The following is a 15,855-nucleotide window of genomic DNA, read 5'->3' on the forward strand; positions in this document are numbered from 1 at the left end:
AGTGAATTTTTGGACGTACGTAAAGACTCTTAATGAAAGTCAAACAAAAAGTTTTGAGTACCATTTGATTTACAACGCTTTTGATTTTCACGTACTATGTATTTTGCACATAAAAGCAATGTCAAAAAAAAAAAACAATCCGTTTATATGCAGCTCTCTTTTGCTCGCTCTCTCGTACACCTCGAACACATGCTCTCTTTGTACATAAATGTTGTTTCAATGTGGCTTTTTTGTAAAATTCTAAAATGTTACCTAACAAACAAAAAAACTAAAATGTTAAAATATTCTTTTTCTCCAAAAAAAAAAAAAAAAAACAATAACTGAACACATTGACCACAAAAACAAAAACTCAAAACAATACCCAACCTCAAAAAAAATATATGATAAAAACAATTTCCAAAATCGAAAATTCGTTTGTCACACAACTTGTGCAAACCAATTTTGTACTTTAAAAAATGGTAAAATGATAATAAAAAAAATCAGTTGGATTTGGTTTTGAATTCCGAAGATGGAGGGGATCTTTCCGATTTCATAACAAATGGCGAGTGGTACTTGCTTGGTTAGTAAAAATCATCATGATCTTTATGCTTATCCTTCTAACTGTTCCTAATCGTTGTCATTTGTAAATGTATTTAAGCATTATTCACATTATTAATCTTAAGATTTTCAATTGAATTCTTTGTATTTTTTTGAATACTCGTATAATTTTTAAAACACTTTTGTAGCAATTTGCTTGTAGCTCTAGTCTGAAAAAACGCTTCATAGACTTTATTATTTGCCAAAATTGCAAACAAATATTTTGATTTCTAAATAATAATATTTGTATATAGATTAAAAAGTCTCGATAAGAAACCATTTGTTGTACATATATGTACGTGTGTGTGTCTCTCTCTGTGTCATTCAACTCATATCGAGTTCCGATCGTACTAATCGCTACTTCTATCGTTCAGCCATGCCCGGAAAGAAGAATACCATAGTCTACGCCTGCTGCCCAGAACCATATGTCGATATCACCTTTACAATACAAATTCGTCGACGCACTCTCTATTATTTTTTCAATTTAATTGTGCCATGTGTGTTGATATCATCGATGGCCCTACTGGGCTTCACATTGCCGCCGGACTCGGGCGAAAAATTAACGTTAGGTGAGTATTCCACGGGCGTTCGCTGCCAGCCCTTATAATATAAACCAAATATCTTTATATATATATATATATCGATATATATTCTATATACAAATACATAAACAATTTTGTAAGTTTTTCAGCGCGTTTTATAGATAATGTGTGGTAAATACTGCTCTAAGCTGTCTTACATACTATATATATATATACATACTGTATCTCAAAACGTAGTTAGGGCCCCAGCAAAGTTTTCTAAGAAAATTCAGATCAGTGTTCAGGTAAAGCTGTTCAGCTCGAGCTGCAGCCGCGGTAGCGAAATGAGGCTTAGCTGGATTTAAAGTACAACAAACTATAATCTAAATCGTATTGCTCAACCTAAAATTCCCTTTTAATAAACAAAAAACCAAAAACAACATATCTAACGCTGCTTTTAGTTTAAACTCTGCATGTTTTCTTCTCAGTAAATACAAGTACTATATAAAGTAAATTAAACAGTTATGTGGGGTGTTTCTTTCAAAAGTGGCATGAGAATTTGATTAAAAAATTGGTATACTCGTATGTATCCAGAAATTGAACAATTTACAGCGACTCTTCAAAATAAATATATATTTTATTCATATGAGCCTACGTTTAACACTTCCTTCTTTTGTTTATTACTGAAGGTCATTTTATAATCTCCTTATTGAACTATTTATGCAGTCATTTTTTGCATTATTTAATCAACAGATTAATGCTGACTTATTAAATAAATATTATAATAAATAAATAAATAAACTGCATAAAAATAAATATTTTTGTTTAACTTTTCAATCAATTCTCTATTTTATCAACCTAACAACTTCCTTATTTATTTGTCAACTAGCTCAGCAATTATCTTGTTTCATTCATTCAATATATTTGCTTGGTTCATGACTGATCCTATAACCTTTTACAAATTTCTGTTTAAATTATGCTTTTATTCTTGAACAATTCAATGAACTTTTCCACCCATATTTTCATTTTTTTTCATTGCCATTCAACTTATAAGTCCGTGAACTTCTTCTTCATTGTTCAGTCATTCTTTTTGTATATTCACCATTCAATCATCTTCAGTCGGTGATTTATTATCAAGATTCCATTAACCCGTTCAAATTTGTATTTCATTCATGAACGATTCAATATACTTTTCTTTCTTTAGCCATTCAATTAACTTGTATAGCCGCTGTGTTCGCTCATCAACCATTAAATCAACTTGATCCCTCTATTCTTTCTTTCATGAATGATTCAATCAAGTTGTTTAGTCGTTCTCGTCTTTCATTTAAGTGTCAATAAACTTTAGCAATCATTCCAGAAAGTTTTGCTATCTGTTTTCGTCTTCATATAAAATTCAATGTTTTTTTGTCAGTCGTTCTTCTTGTTCATCAACCAATCAATCAACTTTTTCAGGCATACTCTTAATTGTTCAATTAACAATCAATTAAGCAATTTATTCATTTAACGTCTTCAGACAACTTCACTTTCTTTCATTAATAACTGACTTTTATTTTAAAGAAACAAGTGACTCAATTATTACATTGTTTAATTTTTCAAATGCTTTTATTTTAAAAGCCCGGCCAGCTATCTGCAAAGAAACACCCTCAACTAACTTGCTAAATAAAAAGATTAAGATTAGTTTCAAGCTACCAAGAAATGTGTCTCCCCCTTTTTAAAATTAAAATCCAAAAATTCTGAATGTGTAATTAATCGAAAACTAAAAGCAAGAAGCGTTAATAATTTCTTTGTTTTTGAAAATGAAAATTGTGCTACGTTTTATGATATTAATTATTAATTTGAATCTTTCAGTTTTCAGTATTTTGCGTTAACTTTCATTTAAATTGTTTTATATTTATTGTATCTCTTATTCCAGGCGTAACTATACTACTATCATTAACAGTATTTCTAAACCTTGTTGCTGAGTCTATGCCGACAACGTCGGATGCTGTTCCTCTTATAGGTACACACACACGCTATTATTTAACTAAAGTATCGAAAAAAAAAAACAAAAAAAAAAACCGACAACAATTATTTTAACAAAGCAAATGGAGTGATGTGCCTAAATGCTGTTTTTAGTTATCATATTAGTTTTTACTACAGTAGTGCCATGAAGTAAAAAAACCAAAAACACAGTACAAAATTTTTACCAAAAAAAAAAAAAAAACGAAAAACATTATGTATGCCAAGCATAAACAAACTAACAACAACAAAAAACCAAAGAATACAACAAAAATACCAATTATTTAGATCTCGAACACACGTGTATGGAGAATGTGAAAATCTCTTAAACCTCCTCTCTAATTATGTTTTGCAATATAAATAGAACTCTAACTTCTGGACTTTCAGCCAGCTGTACTCTGTAACGGAATATGGATAGAAAATTTCCTAAACGAGTAGCTTTAATTCCAAAGCACACCCAAAAGAAACCCACACACAGTCATCTCTAACACAACTATGTCTTCTCTATCTCACTCTCTAACTGTCTATCACTGTCTAACAATGTAAAGTACTTGAACCAACAACAACAACCAGAGCTAGTTTTTCTTTAAAGTACTAGATATGTTTACTATTATTGCTACTCTTTTCCTCTCTAATACTTTTTTAACTACTCTACTCTACTCGACTAAAGCTCCTTTGGTTTGGCTGCTCAAGTGGCCTTAAGCATCATACTCTCGTACTATATAATCGCGGCATTAGCATTCTCTGCAAAGCTCTGACATAATTGGTATTTGACGACTACACACACACACACACACCAAGACACCAAGCAACTAACAAACGCACTCACGCTCAGTTCTCAGCCATCACAGACACACACACACACACACACACATACACACGCCATGAAATCAAACCAAAATTTCCACAAGTTTTCATTTAGTTTTGCTGTTTGAAACGCGTATGTTGCCTATCTACTCGTATATCTATATCTATATTTTACCTATCATCAGAGACTAAGCTGCCTTACTTATGTAAATCCTCAGTTGTTGTTTCTGTCGGTTTGTTCGTTTGTTTGTTGGTTTTCCTCCGTGTGCCTCTAACTCTATAATATTTAGCTGTTATTTCTTTTCGTTTCATTTCTTTCATTCTTTTCCTTTTTATTCATTCTATGTTCATTAGCTTGCAAAAAATTGAGTAACAAAAAACAAAACCTAATTAATAAACCATATGTAAATCGCTAAAATTAGATCGATCATCATGTATATATTATACTATATAGCTTGTTGATACTTTTTAGAGAAATATCATATCATGCTAGGCAGGCGCATTCATCGCTTGAAAACAAATCCATCAATCACTTCGTGAAGTAGAAACAACGCAACAAAAGAAAAACCAAACCAAATCAATTTAAATAAACAAGTAACTTAAAACTAGCCACAACTGTATATAGAAAATATGAAAAATCCAACGAACAACCTTTTTTCGCTACCAAATCAAAACAACAACAAACAACATGCGTAACAATTGCCATGCCATTTACGAACAATCAATACTCGCAACTGCAATCGCAACATTAGATTGAACAATAGACAGAAGTGGTCATGAAAATATAGTCAAGTAGCAGTTTAAATGAAATATAATCTCTAAGGCTCTAGCTCAGATTAATAAAGTGTATTTTTTAGCTTCAAAAGAGTTTCTTTCGTTAAGATTATCTATAGATTTAATTAGACTTATGTATATGGAATTGTTTAATTTTTAAGATTTTTAGACATTCCAAATCAAAAATCTTAATATCAGACTCTTGACTCCGCCCACTCTTGACCAGCCATTCCGGTTAAACTAGAATTTCCTAATAACTTTTAATTGTAGTCTTCGAAGCCCCATGATAAATTAGAAAAATTATTTAATCTTTGTAAGATGCCAATACTCAAGGCACATGAACTGAACACAATTAAAAAAAATCTGTACAAATCCATTTTGACAAATTTGGAAATAGGAGGAATCCTTTTTTATGGATGTGTTTCTGCGCCAATGCTAAGCTCTGCTTACATTTGAATGATATTCGCCATTTTGTTCGCTAATCGTTCTAATCAGCAGACTACGGAAACGAAGGAAAAATAAATAAAAGACCAGCTATTTACACAACTATAGTCATGAATGAAATGCCTGTTTAAATGAAAAAACTAAGCAGTACTTCAATAAGCAATAAGCTAATCATTAGTTTATTTTCTGTAACCTTTTCATTATGATTATGTTAGCTAATTGCAGCCTACAGCTATGAAATGCGCTTAAAATATAAACATTTTGTATATTAAGTAGCTATGCAATTGTTATACAAGGCATAACAATTGGGTATATATTTTCATGACCACGATTGTAAGGTTCATATCAAAGCATTGCAAAACAAACAGAAACAATGAACTAGCTCTAAAACGTTTTAAGAGTTTAGCTAGCTCTGTCAAAGTGAACAGTTAGCGTCAACAACAACAACGGCCATTATAAATAGTAGCTGAATATATTATTTCCAAATCGACTGTATATATATATATGCCAAATCAGAGTTAAATAAAACGGCAATAGTTGCCGAGGTTTGTATTGAAAAACATACTATATCTACACGACCAATGTCATTTGATACTTGGTAGAGTATAGAGGAAGCAAGCTTAGTTAAAAATATCTACTATATATACAAATACATATGTAAAAACATACAACAACAACACTTAACTATACATAAGACAAATACTGAGTAAATACTACAGCTACTTGTATGCATATTAGACGCAATTTTTGGTAGGTATTATTTATTTAGCCTACGCTGTAAATGCTGCTGAGCTGCCCCACTAAGTAGGCAATACTTTATGAATTTTATTGCCACCAACAAACAATGTTGTAGAGTACACTGTATATAAACGAAACACTTGAACAGCTATCGTAAGTACAACAAACACACTAACAACAACAACAACAACAGACACTACTAAAACAATTATAACAACAAAAACAACAACAGCAAATACAACAATAATTAGCGGAAAACGACAGCAAAAAATCTAAAATTAAAAACGAAAGCGCATGCCAATTTGCAATAATTAAACGAAAAAAAAAAACAAGGACACACAACAAACTCACACACATTGCTCTTAGTCCTTTCTTCTCTATCTAACTCTCGCTCTCTTTCGCTCTCTAACTCTCTCTATCTAACTCCAACTCTGTATCGCTCTTCCTCTCTCTCTCTATCTCTGAATCATCTGTCTCGTTTTGGCAAGAACACTTTGTACTTGCACCAATCTCTAAATCTCAATCTCAACTCACATCACAAATACAATTCACAAAACACCTCACAACACACCCACCAACTAAGAACTTTTCTTTGCTCAAGCTTTAAAAAAATATAAAACACCCACAACAACAACAACAAAATAGAAATGCTCTAAACAAAAAATTTATCACTCATGCTTACGCACCCGTAAACTCCAGACATTAAAAACGAAATAACGTATCCATGCCATGTCCCCATTAAAAAACCTAAAACCAAAAACCAAAAACGTACCTAACTTAACTTAAGTCTTAAACGTGAACTTAAAAACGACATTTGAACTTGCATTTATGCAGATCCATTTGATCAGATGGTTGAGTTGCAACTCCACATAATATCGTATCGTTCATGATGTCGTGTGCCCATCATGCGTTCATATTATGTCCATATATACTATTTATGAACTAATCCGTCTACTCTACTAATCAGCACCACCGCCCCCACCACCCCTTCACCGAGAAGACCAAGCCACTAAGGGAGCCGCGTCATTTGCATGCAATTCGTGCATTTCCGAGGGAAACTGTACATTTTCGCACGTGCCACATTAAATGAGCCGCGTGCCAAAAGCTGAGCAAACTGGCGACACGCTGAGCCACAAATTTGCCAAAAAAGTAAAAATAAAAAAAAAACTCATTGCCATGCCGAGGCCAAACGAAACCAAAACCAAACTCAAACCCGAGCCCCAACTAAGCTAAAATAAAAAGACGGGCCATAGTTCGAGTTCAATTTTCCAACAATCTTCTATTTGTTTTATGCTGTGGGAGACAAACCGCAAAAACTTTACAACTTTTTTTCCCTTCTCTACTAAGTGCGTCAAGTAATGGCCAAAAAGTTGGCACACACCATGGGCAGGGGCATGGGCATGGGCGTGGCCAAGAAAGCCGCTAGAAAGTTCTGGGGCGGCCAAAAAGTTAATTTGTTAGGTGTTTTTTGAAAATTTGCTTGAAAATGTTTACTGCGCTCCGTCTCTCTCCCTCTCTCTCTCTCTCTCTCTCTCTCTCTCTCTTTCTGTCTGTCAGTTACTCAAGAGTTGTTGCTTTTAAATGCTTTGCCATTTGAAATGATGCTATTAAATGACCCAAAATTGCTTTAGTTCTTCGCAAATGGAACTTAGATGGCAGGACAGTTAAAAACTTTATGCGCACAGTCTGCACTAAAAAGTGGTGGCAGACTCCCATTCCCCACTTCATTAAATGCGAGAACGGCCACGATGTGGTTTGATGATAAGCTCTCGACTGATTTTCCAGCGTTAGTTGAAACAACAGACCAATTTCAGAGATTAAGTTTTCAATCATAAAGAACAAGAAAAAATTCCGATATTGCTGATTTTTAAAGATTTGAAATAAAAGATCATGTACATTTTGTATAGTTGAATAAAATAATTATAGCAAATTATCATATATTTTCATACGGCTGAACACATTACTTAATAATAATAAATTATTATTTATGTTCCAAAAAACTAAAGCAAAAGGAAGAAATGCTCTTAATGGACATCCGAAATAAAGCGGAAGTTCCTCACAAAGCAACAAACGATAGAGCATACTCGATATTTTGAAAAAACTATTGTTATCGATGCTTTCAATTGAGTATTTATGATATTACTAACAAAACTGTACTCAAACACTTGTATGGGCACTAATTTCATTTCTTCTGAAGGTCATCCAAAAGAGGTCGCAACAAAAAGAGTTAATCAGAAGCCGCCAAATGTTTGTCAAATATGAGCAAATTGTTATTCGAAAGAGTATCGATTGTTATTTATTATACTGAAAACTGTACTAGTTGTCTACTATTTAATTGTTATTCAACAGCTAAGCTACTACTTCTTGTTAATTTTAATAACATTTACGCATTCGAGCATCTTGCACTAGAGCATCTGCACTAGAAAATAATGATTATACATTTTCAAACGAAAAGTCGAGAATATCCAGCACTTTGTATATGAAAATGAGTACAAAATATATTAATCGATGCTTTTACAGAAGCTTTTGAGTACCAATTGGTTAAGTTAATAGCAATAACTAAGAGGGCAAAACAATTTTCTTAAATATAAACTATTTCTATAGATTTCTTACTTATGCACGACATCTTTGCTATCAAAATAGTTAACAAAAATCGAGTTGTCCTATTGAAACGACACTATCGAATATCAATAGTACATTTAATATAGATACTTTTTTGCTTAACAGGTACCAAAAAATAGACAGACAACTATTGAATATATTAAAATACTTTTTTATGATGCCGAATTTGCACTTTGTGCTCAGAATGCCTTTTGTTTTTAGTAGATAGATTCATAAGTTCAATACATTAATGTGTTTTCCATCTGCGTGTAGCAAATTCAATCGATATATTTAATAAGGAATCTGCGCAATATACGTGTATTTTACAAACATTCGATACGAAGCTGAAGACTTGCAGGCACTTTTCAATTAACACTTCCTGCTATTATTATAAAAACAATTATTCAATACCTTTCAAGTAATTATGTTTCACTTGGAAGCAATAGAAAACAGTTTTCAAGTATAAATATGCTGATAATAATGAATTAATAAATGGATGTTTTTTAACAGTCCTATAGAAAGTAAAAAAGACAACTTTCGAACTTTTTAGTCGCAGTCATCTAAAGGGGTCGCGTGTAGATGATATTTTAAGACTTGGCATCTTTATACTTATGGCGCATATCTGCTGAAGCATACAGCTCCAAAACTGAAAAACAACATCGTTTAGGAAAAAGCTATATCCCCATTTATTTGCTGTTGGTCTCTAATTTATCGGTGGGCTTAAAGGGGCCTGCAGTTGCCAATAGCAGTTACCAGTTACCCAACGTTTGGCGTTATTTATTAATGTCCTCAGACAAAAATCCCGCATTACCTATTAACACTTTGAGTTGTGTCCCTGTTTTTCCGTTTACTACCAAACTTCAAGCATACAGGCATAAATCACATCACACTTCATTCAACTCAATTCAGCTCAGCTCAATTCAATTCAAATCAATTCGAAAATTGACATCAAAGCAATAATTAAATGTGCATTAAAAATAACAACAACAAAATTTGGTCAGCCATAAAGCAAACAAAAAAGGAAAGAAAAGAGAAAAGGAAAGAAAAGAAAAGAGAAAAACATAAGAACAATGCAGCCCATACCAACAACAAAATACGAAGTCTAATCACAAAAAGCAGCGCGTAATTATATTAATTAACAGCAGCTTCTCTCGTATCTCACATTTACTTACAATAACAACCACAACAACAACTGCTTACTCTTTACTACAATTATATAAATACAACAATAACAACAACAAAACACCACACAACAAACTGAACTTCCACCGGAAATGCCAACCTTGATTATTAATGTGTTTTCTGTTCCATTTGTGTCACAAAACAATACACACATACGTTTTTTTATTTCCATTACTGTCATTGTTTTATATTGTATTTTTCAACGAAATTCTTTTGTTTCAGGAGTTACAATTCTTCTATCGCTCACAGTGTTTCTCAACCTTGTAGCTGAGACATTGCCCCAAGTATCTGATGCAATCCCCTTGTTAGGTAGCGATTGCATTTAAAAACATGAAAAATGCAAATATATATTCAAATTTGTCAAAAAAACAAAAAACCAAAAACAAAAAAATTAATTAACAAATTACTTAATATGATTTACATATATACGTATATCTATATATATATATTCATAAATATTATTGTTATTGTTGTTATATATATATCTATTATGATTACTCACACACATTGCTAAATTGTTCGCATATATAATCCTTAACTAAAAAAAAAACAAAATACAAAAAAATATTACCTGAACCTAAATAAAGTATTAGTCTAACTAAACAGAACGTCAACCAAAACCAACTCTAAGTGCCAACAGTTGTTAAATGTTTTTTGTGTACTTCGTACTACTATGTTTACTAATTAAAACAAGTTTACTGCTACTAACTAAACCAATTTAACTCTAACTATCTATCTCTCTCTTGCTCTAAACTTGAAGATTAAAACTAAAATATATAACGACGATGTTCCTTAGTTGATCATATATTATTATGTTGCTATCTCGCTCTCTCTATCTCTCTCTCACTCTCTCTATCTCAATTATACAAGTACTCTCCAATGCTCCTTATCTCTCTCTCTCTCTCTCTTTGCCACAACTACGCGATCTCTCCTCTCTTCATTTTACCAAACAATTATTTTTGGTTCGCTTCTTAAATCCAAGGCCCGCGCTCAGCGTTACGAGCTCAGCGTTACGAGACCGGGTAGTCACAAAAAACCTTCCAAGTGAAAAGCAACGTAAACCAGTAAACCAGCAATCTTTTAAATGCTATCGTTATCTATATATTTCTGATTTATATACCTCCTCACCACTTCACTTTCTCTATGACTTCTTAATCGTCATTGCTGCGTAGCAAATGGAAAATCAGAGACCACTCTTACTGCACACAAAACAAAAAAAAAATGCATTCCAGCTACGCCAATGTACACAATTCTCTTCAATATAATTTACTCTATTTCTCTATTTGGAATGGGTGCTATATTTCCTGCGATAGAACCGAAAAATATACTTTATAGAATTTTGTGAAATATATTTTAAAACAAAAGTGGGGAAGAACTTCATCGTAATAAGGTTGCCAAAATAAATTTAATCCAACTGAACATATCTGTTCTAAAGATATAGAATGCATTGAGACAATTGGGAATCTTAACGTAGAATATTCAAGGCATTCATCTCAAGGGATTTCCAAATTAAATTAAAGCAAACTTAACATTGAGACAATTGGGAATCTTAACGTAGAATATTCAAGGCATTCATCTCAAGGGATTTCCAAATTAAATTAAAGCAAACATAACATATCTGTTCTAAAGATATAGAATGCATTGAGATAATTGGGAACCTTAAAGTAGAATATTCCTGGCATTCATCTCAAGGGATTGCCAAATTAAATTAATGCTAACTTTACAAACTAGTTAGATTGTTCCAGGTTTTTCAGTTAAAAATATACCATAAAGGGAATGTCTTTATAACCAAGACTTTTTAGATGAACTGCAAAATAATTCCTTTGATGTGTAACGGTTTTACTTTTTGTACAAACGGGACCAACGCCTTAACACTTTGGTTTAAAAAAATGAAGCATACTTATAGGCTTACATTTATTTACTAGGAATTTCTAGCACGCTTCTTCACTATCACTAGTTTTAGTGCTGATCCAGTATTGAATATGAAAGATTGATCCAGTATTGGTTATATATTTAGTTCCGGTATTTTTTAGACAATTAGTGCAATATTAGCTTCGCTATTGGTTTTGCTATTAGCTGCAGTATCTATTATGATACTGGGTCCTCTAGTACAGCTTTGGTATTCTCTAAGTCACGGTACTGGTTCAGGGATACTGGTTTTGTTATAGGCATAATAGTTTTTGTTCCGTTATCGGTTCCAACATTAGTTCGCTTGGAAGTTGCGATATAGGTTTCTAGTATAGATTTCAATATTGGATTGGTTATTGGTTTCGCCTTATTTTTTGTTAGGGTATGAGTTCCAGTGCTGATTTTAAAACTAATTCCCTTTTCTATATGTTACACATCAAACCTTTAGCTACATACATTTTTTGATTTGTTAATTTAAAAATCTGAAATATAGGGCAGCTTTATAAGGTAGCTAGAAGGATAATCCAAGATCCATCCATGATAAATTTTAGATTGTTACCATATTTTTAAAGGACAATCCCCACACAAGTTTGAACAACTTTTTACCGTCAGCAAAAAATATATACATTGGATCAAAATTCAAAAATATTATAGAGAAGGTCTTAGTAGTCTTAGTAGATCGAAATAAACATAATCCATTTTTTCTGCAGGCTGTGAATGAGAAATATATTTAAGCAATTGACTTCCCCTAATCGCGGATTTAGATTTTACCTTTTATTTTGCAACTTTTCTTAACCCCCATTTCAATTCCCTACAAAACAGAGTTTTATCGCACTGAAACAAATAGCCCCAAACAAGAACTTCGTTTTAAATTATTCACTATATAAATACATATATAAATATATATATTCAACTATAATATTTTAATACATATTATATTATCCAGTACACCTTGTTTGTACTCTTTCCACTTCGCAATTATGTAACTCCTTCCAACCCATATATACGTAATTACAAAAGATACTTATGAGACAGATTTCAATACAAGTGAGTTTGGGAAAATACTTGTGAAATACAAAAAACAAAAAAAAAACAAAAAAAAAACGAAAAAAGAACAACAACAAAATATTACTGATGAAGACGTCGTTGTCGCCGATGAAGATGAAAGAAAGAAAGAAAGAAAGAAGTTTCTTCTTTTTTTTGTATAACTTATGATTTGACTTGTTTGCTAAAAGCTTTCTTGTTTTTGTTGTTAATTCATTTCGTTACTCACCCATGCTCACTTTTGTTTAGCAACAGTTTTTGCATTGCATAGAAATAAACACCTTATGTTTTATCATAAACGTATCATTCGTTCGTTCGTTCGCTCGCTCGCTCGCTCACCACATAGCTAACACAAAACGCTGAACCACTCACCACTCACCAGCCAACCAACCACCGAGCCACCCAGCCACCCAACCACCCACCAAGTACACTCAGCCGCAACCCACGCTATATATACTTATATATTTTCAAAGTACCTACTTCGTATTTTAACATTTTTAACTAACTATTTGGCTATCTGTCGTCCTATTCGCATTACACCCACGTCCATAGCTATTGTATTCACTATTTACATATATGCTTTTCGACCCATGTTTCTCGGAATGATATTTTTTTGCTTATGAACCTTTTTGTACACATACTTAACTAATGAATACGAATATATAAACATTATAACATTCAGCTGCTATTGAAAGCTTTGAAAAAATATCATTTCGCCGTAATGTGTTTTTGAAAGCGTGCGTAATGGGTCGAAAGGTTATATATACTCGTATATGTATGCAACGCTTGCTGTTCTTTTTTATTATAAACTAAACCAGTAAAATGTTAATGCTTGGGCCATACAAATAATAACAATCACAATAATAATAGCAATAAAATCTCAAGTAAAGCTATTGTATATATGCGTTTCAATTTAAAAAAAAAGCAAGTGCACCCCAAAGCTTCGCTTACTTCGTATAACATAAATATTTTATAATGTACCCGACCTAACCAAGTCTTTCCAAGTTGCGCACAAGAATTGAAAAGTAAAAGAAAAAGGTTCAGCCAAAAAATATCATTTAGCCACTCTCTAAACTTTCCACTTTGTTTGACAAGAGATGTAAGTAAGCAGAATATACATTCTTATCTGCTGCATTGCATTTAAAATCTTTCGATATACTATTTTTCTATATTTGTAACACACTATAAAAAGATATATAGGATCTTCAAAAACAAAGCAAACTCATTCAGCTATGATTAATCCTGTATTTCTTTACATTCCTTTAGCTGATATACTTTTAGGTCCAGAAACAGACCACTTTATAAGTAAGATCGAAAAGAGTTTGAATTCGTATATTTCAGTCGTCAGAGGCCAGATTATAATTAGCATAAGAAATTAAACTATCAGAATAAATTTGATTTCTGTTTTAAATTTCTTCTGAGTTATAGCAAAGATATCTTTAGATAAAGAGCATAATAGATGAGGATTAACACTGGTTTAATTAAACAAAACAAGTACCTACCAATAATACATATTTTATTCGTTTGAAAACCCTTTCAAAATGATTTATTTATCTACAAAATGTGTTTTATTGTAGTTTTTTAAAAACAATTTTGCTGAATTTAAGCATCCGTAGAGTTTGATGACCGCAGCGAATAAAGTCTACAAACTGAAAGCGTTCAGACGTGCAAACAGAAAGACAAGCGAATGGTCTTATCTAGCTTTGTCAGTTATACAACTAATGCGGGCCTAAGATAGAAAGTTTTTCAGAGCTGTTTGCTCTCTAAAGTTCAGATTGGCAAAAAGTAGAGGGTATAAACGGTTCCATTACTTTGCAGCTCTCATCAGTTCTAGTATAAGTTCTATTTGAGATCAAACGAACGATTAGTTCTATCTTCAATCAACAAATAATAGCTTAAAATAAAAAAATAGTTTTTAATAAACAAAAATTCATTTATACGCTTAAAAGAATACAGCTAATGAATCATTTCTACAAACTGTCTAGGCCCAGTCTCTTGTCAACGTTTATTACATTGTAATATTAACTATTTTTTTAAGCATTGCTCCTCCTTTTAAAAAAACACTCGACACACTCAAGCAGCAATAAATTCGAACTACGTCCGTATTGAGAAATTTTAGCTCTTCCAGCCATATTTGTTTAAGATGTGTTTACAATTGTTTGTTATTAAAATTTTTGCCAAACTATTTGCAGGTGTTACAATACTTCTATCGCAAACAGTTTTCTCTTTATTGGTCGGTAATGTCATAACAAAGACGAGCGAGGCTGTACCACTGCTAGGTACTAGTAAAAAAATAAAAAACAAAACGAACCTGCTACTTATCTTTTAAGTTTTCCCAATTTAAAATCAAACAAAAAACCTAGAGCTATAAAAACCAAATTCTATTCTCTTTTAGCTGCTAAACAAAAACCGAATGTACAAAGTTTTAACAACAACCACAAAAAAGTATTTGCCAAAGACTTGGAAATCGAAACTAAATAAAGAAAAACCCATAAATCCAATAAAGAAAATAAGATGAAATGATGAAAATGTTGTACAAATGCTAAAAACATAGCGCTGCAGCGCCTTTAAAGTAGGATGCAAATGAAAATAGCGACGAGCATGAGCAACAACTGAAAAGGATAAAAAAAAGGCGTTAAGAACCCATACGTACTCTTATCTGTAGGCCTGCCTAACTTACTTATCCCCCTGATTAACGTTACCAAACAAATTTCCAGTTAACAAATGCTTCTTTAGACTTTGGCTGAACCTCTTCTCTACTTTTCTCTTCTCTTTTGTTTCTTTTATTTGTTTTTTGCTCCACTTGTGTGTGACTTAAGTAGGAGGCATCAAGACTTCCCGTAGTTACGCTTTGAGGGTGCTTTGCTAACTTGCTAACAACCTATTGCAAATGAAGCCCATAACTAACACCTCTAGTCTTACTTACTATTTAATACAATTCCTCACATCCAAGTATCAAAGCTGACTGAAAAAATTAAAAACTCATTTATTACATATTAAATTTACATGATTGCCTAAACAGTACACGGACATAAACCAATCATAAAATGTACACTTTATAGAAAGAAATATATCCAACAGGCATTTAATTGCATAACAATAACAACAAAAAGGAATTGAAATATTAATTAAACTGCTATGTTCATCCGAGCATTTAAAATGAATTCACCAACATTTTAGAAACAACAACAACAGCATTTTACTAAATACTTAGTCTCAATTACATGCATGCTTGCTACTCTACTTATTTATACAATTATTT

The 15,855-nt window shown here is 32.2% G+C and overlaps 2 protein-coding genes across 2 annotated transcripts in view; one reads left to right on the forward strand and one right to left on the reverse strand.

Annotated features, from left to right (window-relative positions):
* LOC115625659 (alpha-ketoglutarate-dependent dioxygenase alkB homolog 4) overlaps positions 1-15,855 on the reverse strand; it is a 184,139-nt gene that overhangs the window by 156,571 nt on the left and 11,713 nt on the right. The window lies entirely within an intron of this gene.
* LOC115625657 (acetylcholine receptor subunit alpha-type acr-16) overlaps positions 1-15,855 on the forward strand; it is a 142,284-nt gene that overhangs the window by 123,025 nt on the left and 3,404 nt on the right. The window contains exons 6-9 of the mRNA XM_030520786.1: positions 484-559; positions 951-1,145; positions 3,010-3,096; positions 9,864-9,950. Of these exons, the coding sequence (XP_030376646.1) occupies positions 484-559; positions 951-1,145; positions 3,010-3,096; positions 9,864-9,950 (445 nt within the window). The remainder of the gene's footprint in view (positions 1-483; positions 560-950; positions 1,146-3,009; positions 3,097-9,863; positions 9,951-15,855) is intronic.

This window comes from Scaptodrosophila lebanonensis, unplaced genomic scaffold (genome assembly GCF_003285725.1).
Source record: "Scaptodrosophila lebanonensis strain 11010-0011.00,11010-0021.00 unplaced genomic scaffold, SlebRS2 tig00000080-arrow-pilon, whole genome shotgun sequence".
NCBI lineage: Eukaryota > Metazoa > Arthropoda > Insecta > Diptera > Drosophilidae > Scaptodrosophila > Scaptodrosophila lebanonensis.